The sequence below is a fragment of the Patella vulgata genome, chromosome 1 (assembly GCF_932274485.2).
Source record: "Patella vulgata chromosome 1, xgPatVulg1.2, whole genome shotgun sequence".
Classification (NCBI taxonomy): domain Eukaryota; kingdom Metazoa; phylum Mollusca; class Gastropoda; family Patellidae; genus Patella; species Patella vulgata.
The window spans coordinates 6313663-6341501 of record NC_065879.2 but is presented as its reverse complement, the minus strand read 5'-3'; the positions used below and the strand labels follow the sequence as shown (position 1 = coordinate 6341501).

Sequence of the window (27839 nt, the reverse complement as noted above, 5' to 3'; positions counted from 1 at the left end):
AGGATTGACCCTATTACGTTATGAGGATTGACCCTATTATGTTATGAAGATAGATCCTTTATGTTATGAGGATGGACCATGGATGTCCTACACGATTTTCCAAACTTCCGACCAGGAATATGCTCAATCGGACATGGTAAATAATATTCAAAATTCCAAATTATATTGACTGTATAACTACTGCTCATCTCCATTATCGTTGATAATAGGCTGGATTGATTAGGTAATTAAGTGATCAACGTATTTATCATGTTATGCAGTCTATACACCTACCTTAATTAACTACTTATCTCTACCTTGATCGACTGATTTTATCTTTTGTTACAACGATAGACCCTTTTTGTTACGACAATGGACCCTTTATGTTACGAGGCTGGACACTATTTACAATGTGTTGATCGGTAATTGCTGAGTTATCCAGTACGATAGTCAGAGGTCACAGACTGAGTACAGCTTCTAATTTTGATCTTTTTGACACACCTTTTCATCTAGAAACTGATCGAAATGCTCTGATCATTATGTCAGTGACTGAAAACAAATTATTAAATATTTTTCAGGCGTCTACCTCAATCTTTGACTATTTGTCCAGAAAATTATCAACCTGTAAAACAGAAGTTTTGAACTTAGAAAAAAAGGTAAGAATATAATTTGTATGAGACATTATTACCTATGGACATTTTGACCACAGGTAAGAATATAATTTGTATGAAACATTTTTACCTATGGACATTTTGATCACAGGTAAGAACATAATTTGTATGAGACATTATTACCTATGGACATTTTGACCATAAGTTCAGTGAATAAGATTGTTTAAAAAAATCTGATTGATTAATTGATTTGGGCAATATTTAATTGGCCTGGAGGCAGTTCATCAATTGATTGATTTGAACAATTTTAATCTTAACGGCCAGACTGCTGTAAGTTAGGTATATAATCCAATCTACATGTACATCACCAATGAATTAATATTAAAATCATTTGATCTCTCACCTTATTAGTATGATACATTTATAGAGACTTGAAATTCAGTCAGAGTTATATTTTGTGTAATTGTGGACTTAACTTTTTGGATGTAGTTGACATTTCTGTTTGGGATGTTCGGGACATTAAATAGTGTTTAATTTCCCGAATGCAAAAGCAGGTGGATCTCATCTCAATTGTTAGGAAATTGACTTTATGATGGATAGCAAACATGACATCCTATTTGTTGTAATGTTCAGTACTTCAAAGGATACTGAGAGAGAAATCAAGTGTCTTTTTATCTTATTATAAAGACGACACTCACGAAATGAAGTTCAGTGAATTAATCAGAGTTTTTCGTCTGTATGATCTATGTATCAAACCGTCTTTCATCTGATTTTAAACACCAGTGAACTGAAATGGAAAATTATTAAATGTTAATTTGGATTACATGCTAACCTGGTGTATTATATTTGATTGTGTATTAAAACAATTTTTAAAAGTGTTTAAAGTAAAAGAAATATGTAGGAGATATTTGTTTGTGTAAATATATAGGATATATTTGTTTGTGTAAATATGTAGGAGATATTTGTTTGTGTAAATATGTTTAAAAGAAGAAAGAAGAAATTTAAACTAAAGAATCCTTTACAGGCTTTGGAAGTGATAAAGGATATACCACAAGATACTGGTAATGGATTTGATCATGCATCAAGTTCGACCAGCCCAGATGGAACACTTGGTTTATCACCATCCAATAAAAAATCCAGTCTCATTCCATTGTCTACTTTTGATGTAAGAAATATGTATGTCTATATAATTTATGATTTGTGTAAAGGTATATCGAAAAATAGGCTATTAGATATGTATGTTGCCGTCGTTGTTTTTTGTATTTCAGAGGAGAGCCCCCAAAAAAGCTCCCCTCTATCAACAAATTGAAAAAATCGCTCCCCTAAAAAAGTTCTCCCTGTTTCGATAAGAAGAGTGATTTAGAAATTAAGGAGAGTGATCTGATATTAAGGAGAGTGATTAGTTGTGTGTATGGGAAATAGTTCTGAAGATCAATAACTGCATGTAATGGGGTCATTCCTGGTTTGATTAATAATAATAAACCCCCAATGACTTTGTAAAGGAGAGCAATTTTCAATTTCAAGGGGAGCGGCAGTCGCTTGAGAGCGATCACTCGCCTTAACCTGTTAAGCTTGACGTTTTTAAAACGTTAACTACCCGCTATTGTGTAATTAATTTGACGAAGTGACGAAGAACTATGTACTATGTTCTAAGAATAGATTGGGGAAAATACCTCCAAGGCGTTATATTACGCCCTACACACAGTGAGTGTCAGTTGTCCAGGACGTAATATAACGTCCTACACATGCTGCGATCGTTGTGGAATTCCCACGGGATACCCCCAAGTGACGAACTATGTTCTAAGAATAGATTGGGGAAAATACCTCCAAGGCGTTATATTACGCCCTACACACAGTGAGTGGCAGTTGTCCAGGACGTTATTTAACGACCTACGCACTTAACGGGTTAAAAAACAATGACTGATGTTATGCTTATTGCCAAAATTAAATTGACTCTAAGGAGACTGTGTATCTTTTTGTTCTTGGGCAATTTGATTAAAACACAGATCCTATTTCATTGTGTTTTTTATAGTTCAAAATTTCGTTTTACTTATCTTTACTACACTAGGATCTGGAAGAGTTGTTATATAAGTCGCGTTTTTGTTGATGTGTGGGATTAGCCAATGAAACGGTCTGTTATGGTGAGTTCTTGAGGTGTGGTGCGCGGAATTGTGGGTAACCCACTAGAAACATGAACGCTTATTGGTTAATCAACTGTCTGACATCATAGGGTCAAAAGCCGCCCGTATGACCCCTGACACATCCTTCCACTACAACTGGTCAGATCTTCATGTAGTGCAGGCCATTGAAAGAATAAATAAACGATCCTAGTGTAGTAAAGACAAGTAAAACGAACTATAAAAAACAAAACGAAATAGGATCTGTGTTTGAATCAGATTGGTCAATTTTCTGACACTTTTATTGGTTGTTTCACAGTTATTTGCTTCTACTTACAGGTGAAAGTATCAAAATCTGGTAAATTTTCCTCCAAGATTGCATTAACAATAGACATCCGAGCAGGCCGATTTTTTGCTGTGAAACCGTCCAAAGATTTCCTTGATTCCAGTAACACCTTTAACCATGATAAAAGTAAGTAAAATGTTTTTTGCTTTAATTGGGGCCTGGCTTTGTTCATATTCTTTTATTTTGAAGGATCTGGAAGCAGTAAAGATAACACAAGTATATTTGGTAATAATGGCTCTGTTTCAGTCACATTTGCCAGAGGAGGGTCGGGTGGCCGAATGGTTTAATGTGTGTGTATTAGATCACAAGGTCTGTCATTGAGTTAACTGGGGTGGTTTCAATTCCCCAATGTATACGTGACAAGGAGTAGGGTCGTCTGTTCAACCTCGTGGGATTTCTCCGGGTCCCCTACACACAAGCGAATTATTGAAATAAAATTGAACCATGTTATTCCCGGAATGACCTAGTTTGTGTCGAGTGGACATTAAACCCCATTTCGCCTGTCCAACTTTGTAGGTTTTCTCCTGGTTCTCCGGTTTCCTCCCACTGCTAAATATAAGTGGAAGTGGAGTATAAAACGAAGGCCTGACTTCCGCGAAAAAAGTATCAACTTATACGCCGAAAAGTACCGCCAATTGCTTTAAAGACTTGAAAAGTTTTGCAAAAAACTGCCAAGTTTATACGGGTGACCTAGTGAAGAAACTGGGCAAATAGTGTAGGCGTGCTGAATGAATGAATGAATGAATTAATTTTGTGATTGTTATATTTTATTAATGTATAGTGAATGAATATTTTTATGCAGTATCAAATATGATGATAATTGATTATATGCATTTCTTTATTATTTATTAGAGAGGATATAGATGCCAATGTGAGATTGAATTTCAGTGTGACAGTCCTTGACCCAATTTCAATATCATGTTGTATAGTGGCCTCCTATTATGTACTAAAAATAACACCACTTTCTACATGACAAATATGACCGACTAGTGGAAGCCCTGGTAAGGAGTAATACGTAAAATGAAGTTATTGTCATATCTAATATTGTATTTCAGTTTTACAGCTAGTAAAGAATACGTCTGATAGTAGTAAATTAGACGTTATCATCGAAGGCAAGAAAAAATACACATATCAGTTTGAGAGTGCGCATGCCCGGGAGAACTTCTGTCTACAGATTCGACAAATGAAGAGCATGCATTCCACGGAGAAAGAAGTCGACCAAGTTTCAATATTTATTGGTACATGGAATATGGGTGAGTAGTAGATGATTTTCTTGTGTCCATTTGACACAAACTATGTCATTTCGGGACTAACATATGTTACAATTTTATTTCAATAATTCGCTTACACGTGGCTCAGTGAGTCAAGTGCTGGCTTACTAACCAGAAGATACAGGGTTTGATTCAGGTGTAGGCCACAAAAGTTGTTGAACTTCAAAATAAAACAACATCTAAAACAGAATAAATGTAAACAGTTTAACACATGCACTCTTTTGCAACTCAAAGTAGGGTCGTCTGTCCAACCTTGTGGGTTTTCTCCGGGTCCTCTGGTTTCCTCTCACTGCTAATGACCCCTACACGCAAGTGAATTATTTGAATAAAATTGAACCATATGTTAATCCCGGACTGGACTAGTTTGTGTGGAGTGGACGTTAAACCCCATTTCCCTTTCTCTCTTTTGCTGATCAAGTTAAAGAGTGGCTCGGTGAATCAAGAGCTGGCTCAATAAACAGAAAGTACAGGGTTTGATCCTGATGTAGGCCACAAAAGTTCTTAAACCTTAAAAAAAAAACAATCTTATTAGACAGAATGCTTGTAAAAAATTTAACATATGCGCTCAATTAATTTGTGTAGGCCACGAAAGTTGGTAAACTTAAAAAGATCCCCAACATCTTCTAAAATAATTTAACATACGTACCCAATTTCAACTCAGTTGTTGATTATATTTCTTTTCCTCTTTAGCTAAATCTGGTCCGAGTAATTCTCTGAAACAATGGTTGAAATGTAATGGTGCTGGTAAACCTTTAGATAGAGTATTATCTAAGATTCCTCATGGTATATACGTTATTGGTACCCAAGAGAGTGGTCTCAATGATAAAGATTGGACCAATACATTAAAAGCAAGTCTAAAAGCTACGCTTAAGGCTGATGTTGATGTGGTAAGATATCCATTTGTAATTCAGAATTTTTTGATTTCAAATCACTGAGTTGTCTCCCTGTTTATGTTCCAATTTAATATGAGAGCTTGTGAACATAATACTGGTTAAAAGGCATTAATAAAAAAAGTTAAAACACCATTTAAAACGGGTATACTATACTCTGCACGTATGAGGTATATTATATAATGTATATTATATATTTTTACAATTAGAGACATATACATTCTGTGTGCTTTAATGGTCGAGAGCGAGACATTAAGTAATATATTGAAACAACACAAGGGATGTCAGTCCCGAGATGTTGTGTCAATATATTATGCAATGTCTTAATAAGCTCGAGACCATTAAACAACTTAAAATACAGACACTTGCACATGCTTTGCAATGAAATACGTCACACGGGTCCAAAATTTTAACTAGTATAAATGATGTACGCTTGGCACATTGCCCGTACAATTATTTGAAATAATTATACGCCAGCGTCAAAGGATGACATCAAATCTGTATTTTAAAGGGTATTAAAGACATACTTGTTTCTTATGTTTTCTATATCAGTATCAGTATGTATAGCATAAAGCTGTGGATTGTCCGCTTACATCTGTTGCGCAATAAGGGGTATATTACATATATTTTTACAGTTAGAGACCTGGGCCCTGTTTCTCGAAATCTTAACTAAAGATAAAATCCAAATTTTAGTAGATACTTCAATTTTAATTGGCTAAGCACTATAATCAATCTAATATTATCCAATCAAATTACTAAAATTTGGATTTTATCTTAGTTAAAATTACGTGAAACAGGCCCTGTAAATTATGTGGTATATTATATATTTTTATATTTAGAGACCTGTACATTATGTGATATATTGTATATTATATATTTTTATAGTTAGAGACATGTGGTATACTGTATATTATATATATTTTACAGTTAAGGACATGAACATTATGTGGTGTACTGTATATTATATATATTTTACAGTTAGAGACCTGTACATTATGTGGTATATTGTATATTATATATTTTATGTAGTATATTATATATTCTGTATTTTATATATATTTTACAGTTAGAGACGTGTACATTATGTGGTATATTGTATATTATATATATTTTACAGTTAGAGACGTGTACATTATGGGGTATAAGAATGGTGATATTGATAGATCCCCAGTATAGAAATATAATCAGTCACATACAGAAATCTACAGTTAGAACCGGTATAGCCAATAAACTAGGTAAATATAGTAATATTTCATATCAGGGAACAGACAGAAGGGATTTAATATTCTATTTTCATAATGTCCAATTCTTGTACAATTACTGCAGCTGCCTAGTCGTTCGGATGGTACGAAAAACCGAGGTCCCGTGTACACATTGGCGTGCACGTAAAAGATCCCTTGGCAGTTGGAATTCGATATAAGAGTAGGCCGTAGCGCCGCTGCCCGGGCAAAATTTCCCTCATAGCACACTGTATGGCGTATGCCCGTCTTCAATTAGCCCAGGTTAGGTGCAGAAGCGTAGGACGTTAAACCCCATTTCATTTCATTTTGTACAATTACTGTGGTTTGTGGCTCAGTGAGTCACAAGGTCCTGGGTTTGATCCTGATGGTGGCTGAGAAAGATCTTCAGGCCAGCCACTGTAACTTGGGTATTATTTAATCTTGTGTATCTAGCACTAATTTCTTTCACATTCGTTTAATATCAAATCTTTGTTTAAAAATTGGACACTCATTATTTGTGAGTAATATGTGAACACATGAAAGTTTGTTGATATTTATGAATGATATGTGAAGACCTGAAAATTTATTTACTACATATTGAAACATTAACAGAAAGATATTTGTATGTTAAAATATTTGAATATAATTATAGGTAATAAAGATATTTGTATGTTAATATTTTTGAATTACAGGTAATAAAGGAGCTGTAGGAATATCATTCCAGATAAATGGAACACCATTTTCTTTTGTTAACGCACACTTAACGTCTGGTGAAGAGAGATGTTCACGGTAATCTTTCTTATTATTAAATCAAAGAATTATCGAATACTATAGTTTCTCGTAATCTTATGTCCCATAACCTTTTAACAACTAGTATATGTAAATATTAAAAACCGTACGGTAGTTGTATTCTAAAAAAATAATAAAGAAAAGTGATCTTTTTTACATGGCATTTTGTAGCTCATATTTGAAACCCACGGTTGTACGTGACAAGGCGTAGGGTTGCCTGTCCAACCTTGTGGGTTTTCTCTGGGTCCTCCGGTTTCCTCCCACTGCTAAAGACCACTACGCGCAAGCAAATTATTGAAATAAGGTTGAACCATATGTTAGTTCCGAAATGACCAGGTTTGTCTTGAGTGGATGTTAAAACCCCATTTCTCTCTCTCTTCCTTTGACTAGTGGGCTTAAAGGAGCTAAATCGCTAATATTTGGGACCTAGAAATGGACAAAAATGGGTCACAATGCATATAATAATGTAATATGAATGTGTGTAAACTGATTTACATTCAATACATCAGAATTCTCAATCGAATGGCAATCTCTAGTGTCTGGTTATTCCAGTCTACACTGATAATATTTATTGTGCATGCTCTCCAGATAAGAATATGTCGTCACCATTTGACATGACTTTTGGAATATATCTATTTTCGTTCTTCAAGTCCCTTGTTACAAATGGCGCTGAAACACATTATGGTACACAATTCGTGTACCAATGGTAAAATGTTTATGTTGTCTTAAATATTGCATATCAGAAGCATACCGTTTCCCAGTAAGATCACAACATCAGTGTTGATTTAAATTGACAAATAATTTGTGTTTTCAATGTCGAAATCATTGGATGATATTGATTTAGAGACTTAGCTACTTTAAGGCAGGGGGATCGCGTGGCTAAGTGGGTAAGACCCTGGCTCGCTAGCCTGGAGCTTGGGTGTTCGATCCCTGCATTGGCCGAGAAAGTTCATCCAGATTTTCCGGCGTGGTTTCCCCTTAACAATGATGCAGGACGGAGGGCCTGACAAGGACAGCTGTCTAGTTGTTCAGATGAGACGAAAAACCGAGGTCCCGTGTACATATTGGCGTACACGTAAAAGATCCCTTGGCAGTTGGAATTCGATATAAAAGTAGGCCGTAGCGCCGCTGCCAGGGCAAAATTTCCCTCATAGCACACTGTATGGCGTATGCCTGTCTTCATTAGCCCAGTTTAGGAGCAGAACAGTAGGACGTTAAACCCCATTTCATTTCATTTCATTTACTTTAAGACAGCTGTAGCTTGGAGCGATCCAGATACTAAAGAGAGTGAGAGAAATGGGGTTTAATGTCCACTCGACACAAACTAGGTCATTTCAGGATTAACAAATGGTTTAATTTTTATTTCAATAATTCGCTTGCGCGTAGGGGTCTTTAGCAGTGGGAGGAAACCGGAGGACCCAGAGAAAACCCACGAGGTTGGACAGGCGACCCTAATCCTTGTCACGTACAACCGGGGATTCGAAACCACGCCAGTCGACTCAATGACAGACTTTATGATACAGCGCGCGCACGCTAACCATTCAGCCATCCAGCCTTCCCACAGATACTAAAGGGTTACACAGCAATGCTCCACTGCTAAATAATGATCAGCATTAATATCTCGTCACTTTAGTTCGATACATTATCTTAATCACAGATATATGAAATAATTCTTCATTTTGTTTACAGGAGAAATCAGAATTTCCGTGATATATTGAAAGGTTTAAATCTTGGACCAAAGAACATGGATTCGTTTGACATAACGCATAAATTTCATCATGTATTTTTCTTTGGGGATTTAAACTATAGAGTGTCTGATAACATAGATGTAAGTATTTTTTTGTATGTATTGTTTTAACCCCCCCCCAAAGCCGAGAAAGTTCATCCAGATTTTCCGGTGTGGTTCCCCCTTGTCAGTGATGCAGGACGGAGGGCCGGACAAGGACAGCTGTCAAGTCATTCGGATGGTACGAAAAACCGAGGTCCCATGTACACATTGGCGTGCAAGTAAAAGATCCTGTGACAGTTGGAATTCGATATATGAGTAGGCCGGAGTGCAGCTGTCCGGGCAAAATTTCCCTAATAGCACACTGTATGGCGTATGCCTGTCTTCATTAGCCCAGTTCGGAGCAGAATAGTAGGACGTTAAACCTCATTTCAGTTCAATTACCCCCCCTAAAATTTGGGATTTCTGAGGCTAGATATTATTACTGTCTTTGCCATCAAGATTTGGATTTAGTCAGTAACTAATCAATAAACAATTTTAAAACCCTTATCACTAATCTTGGCATTATCTCTGGTTGCATAAACGCGATTTCTCAATAAATTACTAGATTTGAATATATAGAATTAATATTGATTTTGTAGTTTATATTAAAGAAAAAAGTTGTGATATTGATGTTGTAGGTTATATTAAAATTGATATTTATTTCGTAGGTTATATTAAAACTGGTATTGATTTTGTAGGTTATATTAAAACTGGTATTGATTTTGTAGGTTATATTAAAAATGATATTGATTTTGTAGGTTATATTAAAAAAAGCAGAGAATCGTGATATTGCCTATCTGTTAGAAAAAGATCAACTACGTAAAGTTCAGTTTGATAAAAAGGCCTTCTATACATTCAGTAAGTTAGCGATGTTTGGACAATATTTGAAGTACAATAAATAACCTTTGACTCAAGGGGGGTTGGATGGCCGTACGGTTAGCAAGTGTGCGCTGTATCATAAGGCTTATCAGTGAGTCAACTGGCATGGTTTCGATACCCTGGTTGTACGTGACAAGGAGTAGGGTCGCCTGTCCAACCTCGTGGGTTTTCTCCGGGTCCTCCAGTTTTCTCCCACTGCTAAAGACCGCTATGTGCAAGCGAATTATTGAAATAAAATTAAAACCATATGTTAGTCCCGAAATGACCTAGTTTGTGTCTAGTGGATGTTAAACCCCATCTCTCTCTCTCTCTCTCTCATAGAAATATAGACTAGAATATGAACAGAAGGAATAAAATGACATTACAGATTGTTTATTGACCGAGAATGGCAGAAATTACTAACTTTGAAATTTACCTGTTGCAGGTAATATTGACATTCAGGTTCGTGTTATACTTATGGAAAGGATATGTTAACATAATTATTTGCATTATTTTTAAAAAAATTTTAAAGCCTTTCCAGTGACCTTTAATATCTTTGTTAATTTATTTCAGATGAATCTGAGATAAGTTTTATGCCTACATATAAACTTGACAGATATCGACCTGGTTATAGTTATGACTGGAAGAAAATAAAGAAAACTAGCGTAAGTTATATTTCATTCTATTCTTAGTCTAGTCTTTAATAAATACATTCCCTACTTCCATTTGTCTTCACTTTACAACTCCAAGTAGTCATACGGATGAGCCAAAAAAAAATATGGTGTCATGTTAATATTGGCAGTTTGTTTAAAGAAAACTAGCGTAAGCTATATTTAATTCTATTCTTAATCTAGTCTATAATAAATGCATTCCCTACTTCCGGTTGTCTTCAACTTACAACTCCAATTCTCTGGATGCAATTTCAGAATGGCCCTGGTTCGATGTGACACCGATTGTTTTTACCCGAAATCAATTGTTCGACAGCAAGCTTATACAATTTGTTACCATATGGCGCTATTAACTGTGGTTCTTGAAAAAAGTGACTTAGACTGTTCTTCCCATGGGCTCTTCATTTATTTCTATCTACTAGAATAAGCGCACTGTATCTTTAAGAGGGGGGTTGGATGGCTGAATGGTTAGCGTGCGCGCGCTGTATCATAAAGTCTGTCATTGAGTCGACTGGCGTGGTTTCGAATCCCCGGTTGTACGTGGCAAGGAGTAGGGTCGCCTGTCCAACCTCGTGGGTTTTCTCCGGGTCCTCCGGTTTCCTCCCACTGCTAAAGACCCCTACGTGCAAGCGAATTATGTAAATAAAATTAAAGCATATGTTAGTCCCGAAATGACCTAGTTTGTGTTAAGTGGACGTTAAATCTCATTTCTCTCTCTCACTGTATCTTTAAGGCACAAGAATGACCCTGGTGATCGTAGACGCTTGAGAGAAGAAATGGCCTGGTCCCCGAGTTATTTACACCAGGCCCCAAGTTCACAAAGCATTCTAAGATTTAAACTTTGCTCAACTTTCAATCACTGTTCATAAGAAAAGTCTTTGATATAGAAACACAAAACTTTGCACATAGTTTTTTATTGATGTAAGTTTTATAAGTTAAAATAAGGCGAACAATTTTGAGTAAATTCTTAAGTCTGAGAATGTTTTGTGAAGTCGGGGCCTGGTGTAAATAATTAATACATGTTTATCACAATATAAATGAATATAATGTTTGATTTGATAAATCCAGCCTCAGATTCCATTTGACAATTTTACAAAACCTATTTTGATTTCTTTTTTTCCTTAAATAGACAGAGGTTATTCTGTGCTTTTCTTTTTTTTCCCCCAGAATGTAGCTTTTTATTGTTTTGATTTCAGGAGCGTATCAACGCCCCATCTTGGTGTGATAGAATATTATGGCATTCCCTCCCTGGTACTTTCATAGAAAATACTGCTTATGGTATGTATATACTTTATGCAATGTATTGCAATAACTCAAAGTGTATTCATGAGCCACATTGGCTAAGTGGGTAAGACGCTGGCTCGCTAGCGTGGAGGTCATGGGGTTGATCCCTGCATTGGCCAAGAAAGTTCATTGGGATTTCCTGGCGTGAAATTTAATAGGGTTTAACGTCCTACTGTTCTACTCTGACTGGGCTAATGAAGATGGGCATATGCCATACAGTGTGTTATGAGGGACATTTTACCAGGGCAGTGGCACTATGGCCTACTCATATATCGAATTCTAACTGCCAAGGGATCTTTTACGCGCACCCCAATGTATACACAGGACCTCGGTTTTTCATTCCATCAGCATGATCTCCATCCTGCACCATTGACAAGGGGAAACCACGCCTGAAATTCCTGATGAACTTTCTCGGTCAATGCAGGGATCTAACACGCAACCTCCAGGCTAGGGAGCCAGCATCTTTCCCACTTATCCACCTTTAAACCCATTTCATTTCTGTTTTGATTTACATGTTGGATGTATAGTGTCATTTTATTGTTGAGAGTAGTCACACATTAAATAAAGTTATTAGTACTTTTAAGGGGGGTTGGATGGCCGGATGGTTAGCGGGCTGCATCGTAAGGTCTGTCATTGAGTCAACTGGCGTGGTTTCGATTCCTCGGTTGTACGTGACAAGGAGTAGGGCTGCCTGTCCAACCTCGTTGGTTTTCTCTGGGTCCTCCCACTGCTAAAGACCCTACGCGCAATCGAATTATTAAAATAAAATTGAACCATATGTTTGTCCCGACATGACCTAGTTGGGGTCTACTGGAGGTTAAAGCCCATCTCTCTCTCTCTGGTACTTTTTAATAATTTCACTTTTTTTTCTAGGTTGTGCAGAGAATCTATTAAACAGTGACCATCGTCCAGTGTTTGCGTCATTTACAGTTGGTGTAGCCTCACAGTTTGTACAGAGTAGAGTTTCACTTACGGATGAAGTATCATGTAAAATAAGATTTAATAGGATTGAAGCTCAGGTCAGTTCTCACCTAATGTTTTCAATTGAAAGAAAATTTAATTTGATTAATGTTTCAGTGCATTGAATTTTGGGGGGTTTGATGGCAGAATGGTTAGTGTATGCACGCTTTATCATAAGGTCTGTCATTGAGTCAACTGGCGTTGTTTCGATTCCTCGGTTGTATGTTATAAGGAGTTGCCTGTCCAACTTTGCAGGTTTTTTCTGGGTCCTCTAGTTTCCTCCCACTGCTAAAGACCCCTGCTTGTATATGTGACAAGGAGTAGGGTTTCCCTTCCAACCTTGTGGGCTTTCTCCACCTTCTTCCTACTGCTAAAGATCTCTACATGAAAGCAAATTATTGAAATAAAATTGAACCACATGTTAGTCCCAAAATGACCTAGTTTGAGTTGTGTGGACGTTAAACCCCATTTCTCTCTCTCTCTCTCGCATTGAACTGAAGATGTAAAGAGAAATGGAAGTCAAAAGAAGGCTGATGATGATAAATAAATTACTATTCGAAAATTTAAGTTAACCTGGCCCCAAGTTCACAAAGTATTAACTTAAGTTAAGAATTTACTCAACTTTCAATCATTGTTTATGAGAAATATCGTTGATCGAGAAACAAAAACTTTGGACATAGTTTCTTATTGATTTATTTGATACATTAAAACAACAAAAGTTGTATATAGAACTATATTTTAGTTAAAATAAGGTGAAAAATTTTGGGTAAATTCTTTACTGAAGTCCGAGAATGCTTTGTAACCTTGTGGCCAGGATGTCCAGGGTTTAATCCCATTATTGGTCGATAAAGTTCCAAGAACTTTTGACAATTTGAATTAGACGAAAAGTAGGCGGAAACAGAGAGCTGTCTTTGCAAAATTACCATCATTGTACATTGTATGGCATATACTCATCTTCAATTGGCCCAATTTGTGCATAGAAATAGGACATTCAACATCATTTCATTTCTGTAAACATCCACTCAGTTCTTCCATTTCTGTATTTATTACCTGGGTGTGATAATAATTTATTTTTCTGAGGTGTGATGATAATTTATTTTTCTGAGGTGTGATGATAATTTATTTTTCTGAGGTGTGATGATAATTTATTTTTCTGAGGTGTGATGATAATTTATTGTCTGGGGTGTGATGATAATTTATTGTTTGGGGTGTGATGATAATTTATTATCTGGGGTGTGATGATAATTTATTGTTTAGGGTGTGATGATAATTTATTGTCTAGGGTGTGATGATAATTTATTGTCTGGGGTGTGATGATAATTTATTGTCTGGGGTGTGATGATAATTCATTGTTCTAGTGTGTGATGAAAATTTATTGTTCTAGTGTGTGATGATAATTTATTGTCTGGGGTGTGATGATAATTTATTGCCAGGAGTGTGATGATAATTTATTGTCTGGGGTGTGATGATAATTTATTATCTGGGATGTGATGATAATTTATTGTCTGGGGTGTGATGATGATTTATTTTTCTGAGGTGTGATGATAATTTATTGTCTGGGGTGTGATGATAATTTATTGTCTGGGGTGTGATGACAATTTATTACATTTACAGGTGAAGACGTGCTGTAAACAGTATTTTATTTTAGAATTTTACTCAGGTTGTCTGGCAGGTAATTTATTTTTCTATTTTATAACTAAAGAATATCACTCATGTTAGCAATGAATAATGTCTGGTGTCATGCTCTGGTTAGGATAGGCTTACTCACTTATTCAGTACAGGCACGATTTAATGTGACAAACCTATCATTTTGTATGGATCCCTTGTTTCCCTGTGACATCACAACAAAGTTACTGACAAGCTCAAAGAGTTACCTTATTTGGGGTTGGGGGGTTGGATTGCTGAATGGTTTGCGTGTGTGATCGTTGTATAATCAGGTCTGTCATTGAGTCAACTGGCGGGGTTTCGATTCGCCGGTTGTATGTGACAAGGAGTAGGGTCGCCAGTCTAACTTTGTCAGTTTTCTCCGGTTTCTTCCCACTACTAAAGAACCCCTTCGCGCAAGCAAATTGTTGAAATAAAATTGAACCATATGTTAGTCCCGAAATGACCTGGTTTGTGTCGACTGGAGGTTAAACGCTCGCTCTCTCTCTCTCTCTCTCTCTCTCACACTCACATTCGTACTTGAAAGGTCTTAACTTGGAAGGATGATTTTATGATATATTTGATTGATGTGATTTTTCAGATATTAAATGTTACGAATGTAACAAAGATAAAACAGGATTTAATATGTTTCCTGTAAGGTCTAGTGAGTAATTATAAACTGAGATGAAAAATAAAATCTAATTTCATTATGTATTTAATTGATGTTATTTTTCAGATATAATATGTTGTGAATCTAATAAAAATTTTAAAGAGGATAGGACTGGCTTTAATACATGTCCTACATGGTCTAGTGACCAGTTACCTGAGGTAGGATATTTTATAACTCATGCTAGCCTGAAGGTCGCGGGTTTGTGGTTTCCCCTTGTCATTGGTGCAGGATGGAGGACCTGACAAGGACTGCTGTCTAGTCATTTGGATGCAACAAAAAATCGAGGTCCTGTGTACACATTGAAGTGCACGTAAAAGATCCCTTGACGGATGGAATTCCCTCATAGCATGCTGTATGGCGTTTGCTTGTCTGATTAGCCTGGTTGGTGCAGAAAACTGGGAGCAATTGGCGTTTCGGCAACTTGGAGCAACTGACTTCAACTGAATGCAACTGAAAAAGGTCGACCTGAGCGTCTCTTATAGCTCAGAGCAACTAGTTCCAGGAAGTTGAGCCAGTTGCCCATGGTTAACTTTCTGCAACTCGCTTCAACTAGCAGCAACTAGTTGCCGTCGACATGAGTGCTCTTACAACTGGCAGCCACCCATTTCCATGGAAATAACATCACATGATAAGAGACATGTGTCATGTGACTTTTGACTTTATAGATAGGCAAATTGGAAGCGAATGAAGGTATCCACTTTTCAAATGTCGAAGATGTCGACAATAATGTATTAATACAAAACCGACCAAGCTTTTGGTGTTCTTCTTATAAGATATTCGCCATTTTGTTGATCACATGATAAATATAATCGCTATCAGTTCCGAGTCAACATGAATGCTCCAAATTCAATTCCTCTCAGTTGCTGATATGATCAACATAAGCACACATGCTATTGTTTGAAAGCAGTTGCTCCCAGTTGCAAACCACATTTCATTTCCTACACATATTGTATAACATAATTTCTAGTAAACATTGTTTATCTGCTATATATTATACCGTATAACATAATTTCTAGTAAACATTGTTCATTGCTATTATTCCTATATATTATACCGTATAACATAATTTCTAGTAAACATTGTTCATTGCTATTATTACTATGTATTATATTGTATAACATAATTTCTAGTGAATATTGTTTATTGCTATATATATACTATTCAAAAAAAGTAGGGGATATTTGATTTTTAAGTGTTATTAAGTCACCTAATGAAACTGACGAAGAAACAAATGACAAAATGAAATGAAGTTCACATTCATCGATTTATTCCAAATGATCGTTAGACTAAGTAAGGCACAGACTGACCATTATAAGGGTAAAATGATACCCGGGGTCAAACAGCAAAGTTACCACAGCATCACAACCAAGTCAGTAACGGGTAAATCCTCCTCTGTTTGCCAAACAAGCATTGATCCGACGTGGCATACTCCTAATGAGACGTCTAAGGTCATTTTGGTCCAGATTGTCCCATTCCTGTTGCAACGCAGCAGCAAGTTCTTGGACATTGGCAGGACGTTGTTGACGTTGACGTAACCTCTGTCCAAGCATGTCCCAGACATGCTCGATGGGGGAGAGGTCGGGACTCAGTGCTGGCCAAGGTAATGTGGTGATGTTCTGTTGTTGGAGGTAACCTGTAACGATCCTGGCCCTGTGACATCTTGCGTTGTCATCCTGGAAGATGAAACGGCGGCCATGACGTCGTGCGAACGGCACAACATGGACTGCCAAGATGTTGTCCCGGTAGTACTGGCCTGTAACACGCCCTGCAACAACATGTAAAGCCGTTCTTCCAGCAACAGTGATGCCTCCCCACACCATAACAGAACCACCCCCCAAATCGATCATGTCTGATGACGTTAACGTCTTGGAAGCGCTCGTTTCGACGACGCCACACCCTCCTACGTCTGTCCAAAAAATCAACAGTGAACCTTGACTCATCTGAAAACATCACATTGCTCCAGCGTCGATTATCCCAGTGTTGACGATCCCTACACCAACGACGTCTTGCCTGAATGTGATGATCTCTCAAACAAGGGATCACGCGAGGACGTCGGGCGCGAAGGTGACCCCTATGCAGTCGATTCCGAATCGTCTGGCCACTCACTCTCACACCAGTGTCTGTTTGAAGACGAGCGCTGATCTGATTTGCTGTGATGACACGATTTCTCAAGGCCAAGGTACGGATAAATCGATCCTGGGCTTGAGTTGTCGCCCTTGGTCGACCTGAGCATGGTCTGTCCTGTACAGATTGTGTATCACGGTATCTGGACCATAGCCTGCTTATGACAGACTGAGAAACATTCATCGTCCGCACCACAACCGCCTGTGTTGTGCCGATCTGTAGCATGCCAAGGGCACGTAACCTTTCATTTTGGGTAAGCCGACGCATATCAAAATTTGTTTTCTGGTCACTAAAACAATTAAACTGATGTTTCCACCCTGGAATTCAATGCCACAATGACTGTAACATTCAAAGTCAGAGTCGTGCAAATCTTGGGTTGGACCCCCATGATGATCCCAAGCATCACCTGCATTCCATGCGGTAGCTATTGGTGCGTTTGGGCGTCACATGTAACTGGAAATGTTTCTTCTGTTAGGTTCTATAGTGACTTTTTTCGTAGTCATTTGCATATTTTAGTATTATGCCCCCAAAATCAAATATCCCCTACTTTTTTTGAATAGTATATTATACCGTATAACATAATTCCTAGTGAACATTGTTTATTTTTTGTTTATTTGCTATATATTATACCGCATAACATAATTTCTAGTAAACATTGTTCATTGCTATTTTCTAGTAAACATTGTTTATTTGCTATATATTATATGCTATAATATTGTTTATTTATTTTAGCTGCGACCGTTATTTAGTGATCAGGATTATCTAGAAGAACAACATATATTAATAGCTGTTAAAAGTATTGGTGCTGATAGTGAATCTTATGGTGAGTCAGAACAGTCTATTCAATACTATTTAGACCTAATCCCACTTAACATTGCTGTAATGGAAGCAAATTTCTGTTCCAAATTATAGTTCGATTAACAACCTATAACTAACTGCGTACTAATATCATTACGCTTTAAACAGAGCTCCAAATTGGACCAAATATGTTTACATAACGTTACATCATGACTCAAGAAATTTATAACGCCCAATTAACAAGTGCATAGCAGAATATTGCAGACAAACTAATTGTGTGACAAACAAGGCTATCAAATGGCTACAGTGTAAACAATACTGTTTGGAGACGAACAATACTTTCACCATTTTTAATACCTTAAATGACTGTCCAAAGTTTTAGGGAAGACCCCAGATAAAATGAAGGGCTGTGATGTTGTTGTACTTGAAATAGATTTGATTGAACGGGAAGAATAGAAAAACTCCCTCAAAAGCTCAAGTATCATAAGTCAATCTAGCAGTGGCCTGAGAAATCCCACATAGCACACTACATAGGGCATGCCGGGATGCCCATCGTCATTAGCTCGAGTTGTATTGAAAAGTAGAATGTTAGACGGCCATTTTATATGATTTGATTATTTATATGTACAGGAGAGTGTGTTATATCGTTAAAGAACATGTTTGATAATGAACCACATCCGTTTGATTCTGTTTTAACACATAATGGTGAAGAAACAGGAAGAATGAGGTCAGTACATTTAAATCTGGACAATTGAAATTAATCTTGTTCAAAAGTTTTTTAAACTGAGGAACAAATATTCATAAATAATTGGTTGGGTGGGATGGCAGGCTTCAAACCTCACCCCCAAATGATCCGACGGGCCTGTGATCCGATGGGCCTGTGTTCCAATAGGCCTGTGATCTGACGGGCCTGTGATCCGACGGACCTGTTATCTGATGGGCCTGTGATCCGATGGACCTGTGTAGCTCACCACATGGTTTGATTTAAGTCACACTCTCTGATTAGTTGTAAGGAATTTAATATTAATAAAATCCAGGACTGTGACAAATTAACTCCTTCTCCTTACTGGAAGTACTGTTGATGGCAGGAAGAACCCCTGTACAGTGCAGGCAAGATCAGATCTCAGTGATACTGAATAAGGAATATTATCTAAAATCCAGGACAGTGACGAATAAACTCCTGACTGAAAGTACTGACGATGGGTAGAAGAATACCTGTACAGTACAGGCAAGATCGGATCTCAGTGACATGAAAGTAAGATAATAAAGTAAAGATGATATTCCCCAAGCAACGAATTTAATATTACTTATGATGATGATAATGCATATTTTTTGTTAACATTGTAGAGGTGAAATGTTCATTGCTGTAGCTGCTTCATACAAATCTCATAAATCTAAGAAATCTTATGGTAGGTTTATTATTTTAGTTATTAAATACTCACTAACACTATTTAAATGCTACTTAAAGAAGTTATTAAATACTCACTAACACTATTTAAATGCTACTTAAAGAAGTTATTAAATACTCACTAACACTATTTAAATGCTACTTAAAGAAGTTATTAAATACTCACTAACACTATTTAAATGCTACTTAAAGAAGTTATTAAATACTCACTAACACTATTTAAATGCTACTTAAAGAAGTTATTAAATACTCACTAACACTATTTAAATGCTACTTAAAGAAGTTATTAAATACTCACTAACACTATTTAAATGCTACTTAAAGAAGTTATTAAATACTCACTAACACTATTTAAATGCTACTTAAAGAAGTTATTAAATACTCACTAACACTATTTAAATGCTACTTAAAGAAGTTATTAAATACTCACTAACACTATTTAAATGCTACTTAAAGAAGTTATTAAATAATTCCTAAGAAATCCTATGGTAGGTTTATTATTTTACTTATTAAATATTTCCTGTGATATACCTAACCCATACGAAAACTGAAAGTTTCCATTCCTTTTAATAAAGTAAGGGGATCACGTGGCTAAGTGGGTAAGATGCTAGCTCGCTAGCCTGGAGGTCGGGTGTTCAATCCCTGCATTGGCCGAGAAAGTTCATCCAGATTTTCCGGCGTGGTTCTCCCTTGTCAGTGATGCAGGACGGAGGGGCTGACAAGGAAAGCTGTCTAGTCGTTCGGATGGGACGAAAAACCGAGGTCCCGTGTACACATTGGCGTGCACGTAAAAGATCCCTTGGCAGTTGGAATTCGATATAAGAGTAGGCCGTAGTGCCGCTGTCCGGGCAAAATTTCCCTCATAGCACACTGTATGGCGTATGCCCGTCTTCATTAGCCCAGGTTAGGAGCAGAAAAGTAGGACGTTAAATTTCATTTCATTTCATTTCATTTCATTTAATAAAGTATTAAAATGTTTCAGATATTTGCATAAGACTAGGATAAAAGTTTAACAAGAGTCTTTATCCTAAATTAACAAATTCACTAAGATATATATCTGGCACTCTTCCTTTTATGACCTTTGTCAAGTAAATTATTGAAATAAGGGGGGCTGGATGGCCAAATGGTTAGCATGTGCATGCTGTATCATAAGGTCTGTCATTGAGTCAACTGGCATGGTTTCGATTCCCAGGTTGTACATGACAAGAATTAGGGTCACTTGTCCAACCCTGTGGGTTTTCTCCGGGTCCTCCGGTTTCCTCCCACTGCTAAAGACTCCTTCGCACAAGCGAATTATTGAAAAAAAAAATTGAACCATAATATGTTACAAGGAGTAGGGCCGCTTGTCCATCCCCGTTGGTTTTCTCTGAGTCCTCCAGTTTCCTCCCACTGCTAAAGACCCCTATTATAGCGAGAACTGTAAGCTCTTTATCTAATCTCCCATAATGCCCCATTAAACCGAGGATCAGGCAATTAAAAATTTAATATTGTCGGAAAGAATACATGCAGATTAAAGTATGAAAACTCTCTCTCTATTTACAGAACTTGTTTCTTTGGATACAGAATATCATGATCCTGAAGAATGGCTACCTAATGCACCATTTTTTGAGAGACGGCAAGAAGCGTCTCTTAAAGTCGTTTCAAATCGTACATTTTCCCCTATGGCAACATCTCGAAAAAATGTTGTAAGTGCCGACGAAGTATTAGTCAACAATATATTATCAAACAGTGGAAGTGATAGCGATTCTCATTGGTCCAATAATGGAGCAATGGCTAAATCATCCAATGGAGTGACTGGTTCTAATAGCCCTGTGTCAATGTCAAGACGGCCAAAACCCATTATGGGTCAATCTAGTTTGCAGGCTGCACAAAGACAAGTAATGCCAGTTGTAGCCACAACGGTGAATCCTGGAGTTTTAAAATCAACGGAACCTATTTTATTGGGTGGTGTATTAACAACGACAAGTCCTGCTGGAGCGGTACCAAGTTACATTAACTGTCCTACTGGGATACCTCCACCACTTCCACGTAAAACAAAACCTTCCATAGTGAGTTCTTTTTCTTATATTAGGGGGGTTGGATGGCCGAATGACACGCTGTATCATAAGGTCTGTCATTGAGTCAACTGGCGTGGATTCGATTCCTTGATTGTACGTGACAAGGAGTAGGGTCGTCTGTCCAATCTCGTGGGTTTTCTTCGGTTCCTCTGGATTCCTCCCACTGCTAAAGACTCCCAACGCGCAAGAGAATTAATGAAATAAAATACAACCATGTGTTGGTCCCGAAATGATCTAGTTTGTGTCGAGTGGATGTTAAACCCCATCTCTCTCTCCCTCTCTCTCTCTCTCCCTCTCTCTTTATTCTTTTATGAGGAAATTTATTATTAATCTCCAGAAAGCATACTTTAAAGTAGCTAAGTCTCTAACTCAATATCATCCAATGTCTTCGACATTGAAAACACAAATTATTTGTCAATTTAAATCAACATTGATGTTGTAATCTTCCCGAAAAAAGATGGGCTTGTGATATCCAATATTTAAGACATAATAAACATTATACCATTGGTACACGATTCAAGTACCATAATGCATTTCAGCGCCATTTGTAACAAGGGACTGAAAGGACGAGGCTAGACATATTCCACAAATCATGTCAAACGATGACGCTATATTCTTATCTGGAGAGCATTCACAATAAATGCTCTCGGTGTAGTCTGGAATAACTGGACGCTAGAGATTGCCATTTGATCGAGTCTTCTGGCATATTTTGCCAAATATAACTGATTTGAAATTAGAGTAAAAACAGAAACGATTGAATGTAAATCAGTTTATATACAGTCATACTACATTATTATATACGTTGCAACCCATTTGTGTCAATATCTAGGTCCCAAATATTAGTGATTAAGCTCCTTTAAGTTAGATTTATTTCACAGTTTTCATCACTTAACAGGTTTAAACACCTGTCAATGAAAAAGAGGTCAGGTGAGACGTTTATCTCATCAACCAATCGGATCAAAGCCAATCTCAGTTGGGTCCAGCCCCCTCCTCTAGAAATGCCATCATTTCATAGCACTCGCATTGATTGGTCCACTGAAATAAAGCCAGAATGCGCTAATTTTGTGGCAGAATTTTATTTTTTTCTGGGGTAGGTACTTCTAAATGGCTCCACACTAGTGCGTGAAATGCCAGGAATACACGTTTCCGGCCTCCAATTTCTGAAAAATTCCCGGGGGGTGATGAGGGGCCCCCCACATGTTCCAGGCCCCAGTTGCCCCCACCATGGTTAATCCGGCGTTGATTTAAACACAAGATTATTACTGCGTTTTGTTTTTTATTGTTCAAATTCCGTTTTCTTGTCTTAACTACGCTAGGATCTGGAAGATTTGTTATATAACCCGCATTCTGATTGATGTGACGGATTAGCCATTGAAACAATCCGTTACGGCAAGTTCTTGGTGTGTGGTGCACGGAACTGTGGGTATCCCACTAGAAACATCAACACTGATTGGTTAATCATAGGGTCAAAAGCCACTCGAATGACCCCTGACGCAACCTTCAACTACAACTGGTCAGATCTTCATGTAGTAGAGGCCATAAAAACACGAAACAAAATATAGATCTGGTTGTACGTGACAAGAAGTAGGGTCGCCTGTCCAACCTCGTGGGTTTTCTCTGGGTCCTCTGGTTTCCTCCCACTCCTAAAGACGCCCAACGTGCAAGCAAATTATTGAAATGAAATTGGACTATGTGTTAGTCCTGAAATGACCTAGTTTGTGTCTTGGTCTCTCCCTCCCTCTCTCTCTCTCTTCCCTCTCTCTCTCTCGCTCTCCGTCTCTCTCTCTGCAGTAACTAATATTGTTTTATTTTTTTGTAGATTGATAAATTAGAGAAGAAACCAGCGTATGCTGAATTAATGAAACCTAAAACCACATACGAGTGGCTGTGTGGTTTGGGACTGGAAGAATATTTCAAAGCATTCCAAAAGAAAGGCTGGGAAACAGTGTCTAAAGTTATAGACTTGACCACTACAGATCTTCTAAAACTAGGAATATATAACACGGATCATTGGAATAGAATCTTACAAAGTATACAAGAAATGAAAAACAAAGTAGTTTAGTACTGGTATCTATATTCTCAGATTTCAATATAAAGATATGAGATTGGAATAATATTTCTCATAAGGCCAATAGGGGGATGGATATAAAATTGAAACATATGTTATTCCAGAAATGACTCTCTCTCTCTCTCATTAAAGTTTTATTTATTCAGGGTGTTGATAAATAGATAGCTAGTCAACATTCATGATTGATATTTCTATTAAAATTTCAAAACTTAAAAATTTTAAACTAAAAGATTTTGAGAGGAGCAACCACGCACCTTTTGTTATTCGTTTAGTTTATATATTCCCCCAAAGAAACAGGCGGCACAATTTTTAATAGGTATTCTTGAAGTCAAATTTGTTTCCATGGAAACACAAAATGTATTAAATCTTAGAAGTTTATAATCAGCAAAAGTCACAGGTATTATAATAGGTAAATGTATGTACAAAGCTTCATAATGATATATTGAACAGTTTAAAAGATATACTCAGCAAACAGAACCAGAACATGTCAATATCCATATATTATAGTAGGTTGATCTATGTACAACATTTCATAATAATATTATTGAAACAGTTTATAAGATATACTCTGCAAACAAACCCAGAACATGTCAATATCCATATAGTAGGTTGATCTGTGTACAAAGCTTCATAATAATATATTGAACAGTTTATAAGATATACTCTGCAAACAGAACCAGAACATGTATTATAGTAGGTTGGTCTATGTACAAAATTTCATAATAATATATTGAAACAGTTTATAAGATATACATGTATTCCGCAAACAAAACTGGGACATGTCGACATCCATACTCTTAAGTCTAGCTTATGCCCTACCACAAGACAAAACTGACAGTGGCTCGAAATCGGCGACTGGTTTACGATCACGTAGAACTGATCAGTCGTGACTACCTGGGCAACCTGAGCGCTCTTACGACTCGTGTAAGTCGAACGGCACCCAGTCCTCGTCCAGTCGCCTCCAGTTACTCGGAGTCGCACATGTTCTACTCCGACGACTGGAGACAACTAGTTGTCCTAGTCGCAAGCGCAAGCGCTACGACAGCCTTGGGTCCTCGCCTTGCTGAGGTAGCCAATACGTTTCGGTTATTTAGTCATGTGGTACCCAGGGGTTGGTAACAAACATGGCGGACAAGTGGAATGAGGCCATTTTGAGGGTTATCACGTGGCGGTCATGTGATCAGTTATGGCTCGGATTCTGCAACTGACACCAGGCGACATGAGTGCGCTTAGGACTATGGTTGCGTCCAGTCATGGATAAATTTAGTTGTAGCGACATAAGCTCTCAGTTGCTATTAGTCACCATCAGTTTTATCGCGTCGTAGGATGACATAAGCTAAGCTTAACTTCTTTCACCATTTGATTTATTTAATATATGACTAAATCTAAATCATTGCCGTACATAATATGATATTTGGATCCAAAACGAACCCTGAACTGATGCCATCCTTACCATTAAAGTATTCATGTTAAAAAATCTTCAGATTATTTTTGAAATATTTTTTTTTTTTTAAATATTTGTAGCAATATTAAACTATGGTTGTGCATTTTCCTGTGGCTCAATAACTCGCATTGAAATTATATATTTTAATATATGTATATAGTCTCAAAATTACCTTTGAATTTCTAAGTACCAAATATTTATTCATTGTTTTTCAACCCAACAGCCCATTTATTACCCTATCGACCTGGTTTGGCCCACATGCTGATATGGCCAATCTGCCCCTCCTTCTATGAAGTTGTATGTTTACTTTTTTTTGTCTTTTGCAAGATGGAAAAATTTATGCCTGAAAATGGACATTGTCATCATATAACAACATTTATTTTCGACATATGAAAGATCTAGTAATTAAGATATAAAATTAGAATTCTGTCTACTGGACCTTTAACATTTGAATGAAAGAGGTTTGGTTTTTTAAATAGTTTGTTGTTTAATATTTGTAAAAATATTGCTGTTGTTAAGAATTTGTAAATAGATTTGTTTGGTTTGACTTTATGCATAGTGGAGAATTGTATATATTATATATATATATTTACTGTAATCAGTTTGGTTTATAGACGTATCTTTCAGTTCATCTTGGCTTAGCTCTGTTTTTCACATATCATTGTATAAAAACAAAACTAGACTTTTTATAAACTATAACACATACTTATGGAAAAACAGCTACTTATTTATTTGGGCGACGTTTCGAAGAGTATTCTCTCAACGTTATCAAGCTAAATAAGTAGCTGTTTTTCCATAAGTATGTTTTATAGTTTATTGTTCTATCCAGTTACTAAATGCCTCTCAAAGATTAGACTTTTTATGTTGCACTAACACAACCATTGAACCCTTGAGAACAGACCAACACATAATCACACTAAGCACCTCATGATCTACTTATGAACAAGAGACAAGTCGTTTGGCCGAATCAATCTACGTCGAAATTCGCTTAGTCTGTCCACTGTCTTTCAATCTGGCCGAATCAAACATGTTTGATATATTCGGCCGAATTATATTCGACTAGTGTGTCCGCTTCGCCGAAGCATTTACCCGATTGAAAAATTCATTAGCCAATCACCACTCATCATCCGCTCATATTTAGAAGTCACGTGATCGTTTGAAGACATAGACGCCGCCATGTTTAATCATGTGACATGAAAGGTGATGCAATCGACTGGTGAATTGGGCGAAACATTCACCTAGTGTGTTCACCCATTCGGCCGAATAAAATTTGGCACTGATAATATGATTCGGCTAGTGTGTCCACTGCTTTACGGACAAGACAAATGTGACTTATTTAATTATTCATAATCTATCGGATAAACGGTATCACTGAACAAAGTGGTATCACAAAGTTTACCAATAGAACCAAGGTTTCTGTCATAGAGGTTAAGATTAAGACTTATAATATTTCTGTATCTGTTCATCGTTTATAGGGGGGGTGTGGATGGCCAAATGGTTAGCGCGTGCGTGAAGTATCATAAGGTCTGTCATTGAGTCAACTGGCGTGGTTTCGATTCCGCGGTTGTACGTGACAAAGAGTAGGGTTGCCTGTCCAACCTCATGGGTTTTCCCCCGGGTCCTCCGGTTTCCTCCCATCGCTAAAGACCCTTACACGCAAGCGAATTATTGAAATGTTCGTCGTTTATGGGTGGGGGGGTAGCCGACCAAATGGTTAGCGCGTGCGCGCTGTATCATGAGTACTGTTCTTGAGTCAACTGACATGGTTTCGATTCCGCGGTTGTACATCACAAAGAGTAGGGTTGTCTGTCCAACCTCGTGGGTTTTCTCCATGTCCTCCAGTTTCCTCCCACAGCTAAAGACCCCTACACATACGTCCAAGCAAATTATTGAAATAAAATTGAACCATATGTTAGTCTCGAAATGACCTGGTTTGTGTTGAGTGGAGTTAAAACCCATTTCTCTCTCTGTATTTCATGAAGTACTTATTTATCTGTATAGCATATAATAAAATTCATTTTTGTGGCAAATAGTATATATATATAGCTGTGATTATTTAGTCTTTCAATTCAATGGATTATAATGAAGTATTTTTGATTGTAAAATAAAATAGACCAGTATTACCGTAATTACATGCAATTTCTGCAAAACCTTAATTTTTTATCTGCATGAAATTAATACAAAAGTTGGGAATTCTTGGCCAAAAGGCAGGGTGTGAGGTGGCCCTGTGTATTTGTGGATTTTGATTCATTCTAGTTTGTTTTTTATCTTCACAAGTTTTTTCATGTTTTGCATAGTCAACCATATGTAGCATTATATTAGCATTATAGTCTTGAAGAAAGAGGCTCTTAGTCCACTAAAAATGGATATAATTTAACTCTGTTAGACAAGAATAGAAAAGCGAAACAGTCTCTTTAGCAATAAACTATAACACATACTTATAGAAGAACAATTACTGATTTTTTTAGGCGACGTTTCGAAGAGTATTCTCTCAACGTTATCAAGCAAGTACAGTAACAAATGTGTAGGGCAATTATATATAGACAAGCAGTAACAACAAATCAGAAACCATGCATGACAACAACAAGTTTATTGCTCTATCCAGTTACTAAGTATGGTTTAATGGTCGAGAGCCAGACATTAAGTAATATATTGATACTGCACGAGGCGTTAGCCGAGTGTTGTTTCAATATATTACGCAATGTCTTTAGCTCAAGACCATTAAACAACTTAAAATACAGACACTATCCTGCACATGCTTTTCAATGAAATACGTGGTCCCGAGTTGTTGTTTCAATATATCACGCAATGTCTTAAACTCGAGACCATTAAACAATTTCAAATACAGACACTCGAATGTGCTTT

The 27839-nt window shown here is 37.1% G+C and overlaps 1 protein-coding gene across 1 annotated transcript in view; it reads left to right on the top strand.

Annotated features, from left to right (window-relative positions):
• LOC126812708 (phosphatidylinositol 3,4,5-trisphosphate 5-phosphatase 2A) overlaps window positions 1-26141 on the top strand; it is a 117972-nt gene extending 91831 nt beyond the window's left edge. Inside the window, exons 8-26 of the mRNA XM_056098904.1 lie at window positions 558-635; window positions 1615-1755; window positions 3047-3179; window positions 4109-4306; window positions 5015-5211; window positions 6332-6449; window positions 7127-7223; window positions 8913-9051; window positions 9750-9849; window positions 10423-10514; window positions 11714-11795; window positions 12675-12820; window positions 14376-14433; window positions 15142-15233; window positions 17932-18022; window positions 18628-18724; window positions 19345-19406; window positions 20948-21453; window positions 23282-26141. Of these exons, the coding sequence (XP_055954879.1) occupies window positions 558-635; window positions 1615-1755; window positions 3047-3179; window positions 4109-4306; window positions 5015-5211; window positions 6332-6449; window positions 7127-7223; window positions 8913-9051; window positions 9750-9849; window positions 10423-10514; window positions 11714-11795; window positions 12675-12820; window positions 14376-14433; window positions 15142-15233; window positions 17932-18022; window positions 18628-18724; window positions 19345-19406; window positions 20948-21453; window positions 23282-23524 (2670 nt within the window). The 3' untranslated portion in view covers window positions 23525-26141. The remainder of the gene's footprint in view (window positions 1-557; window positions 636-1614; window positions 1756-3046; window positions 3180-4108; window positions 4307-5014; window positions 5212-6331; window positions 6450-7126; window positions 7224-8912; window positions 9052-9749; window positions 9850-10422; window positions 10515-11713; window positions 11796-12674; window positions 12821-14375; window positions 14434-15141; window positions 15234-17931; window positions 18023-18627; window positions 18725-19344; window positions 19407-20947; window positions 21454-23281) is intronic.
• Window positions 26142-27839: the final 1698 nt, after the last annotated feature.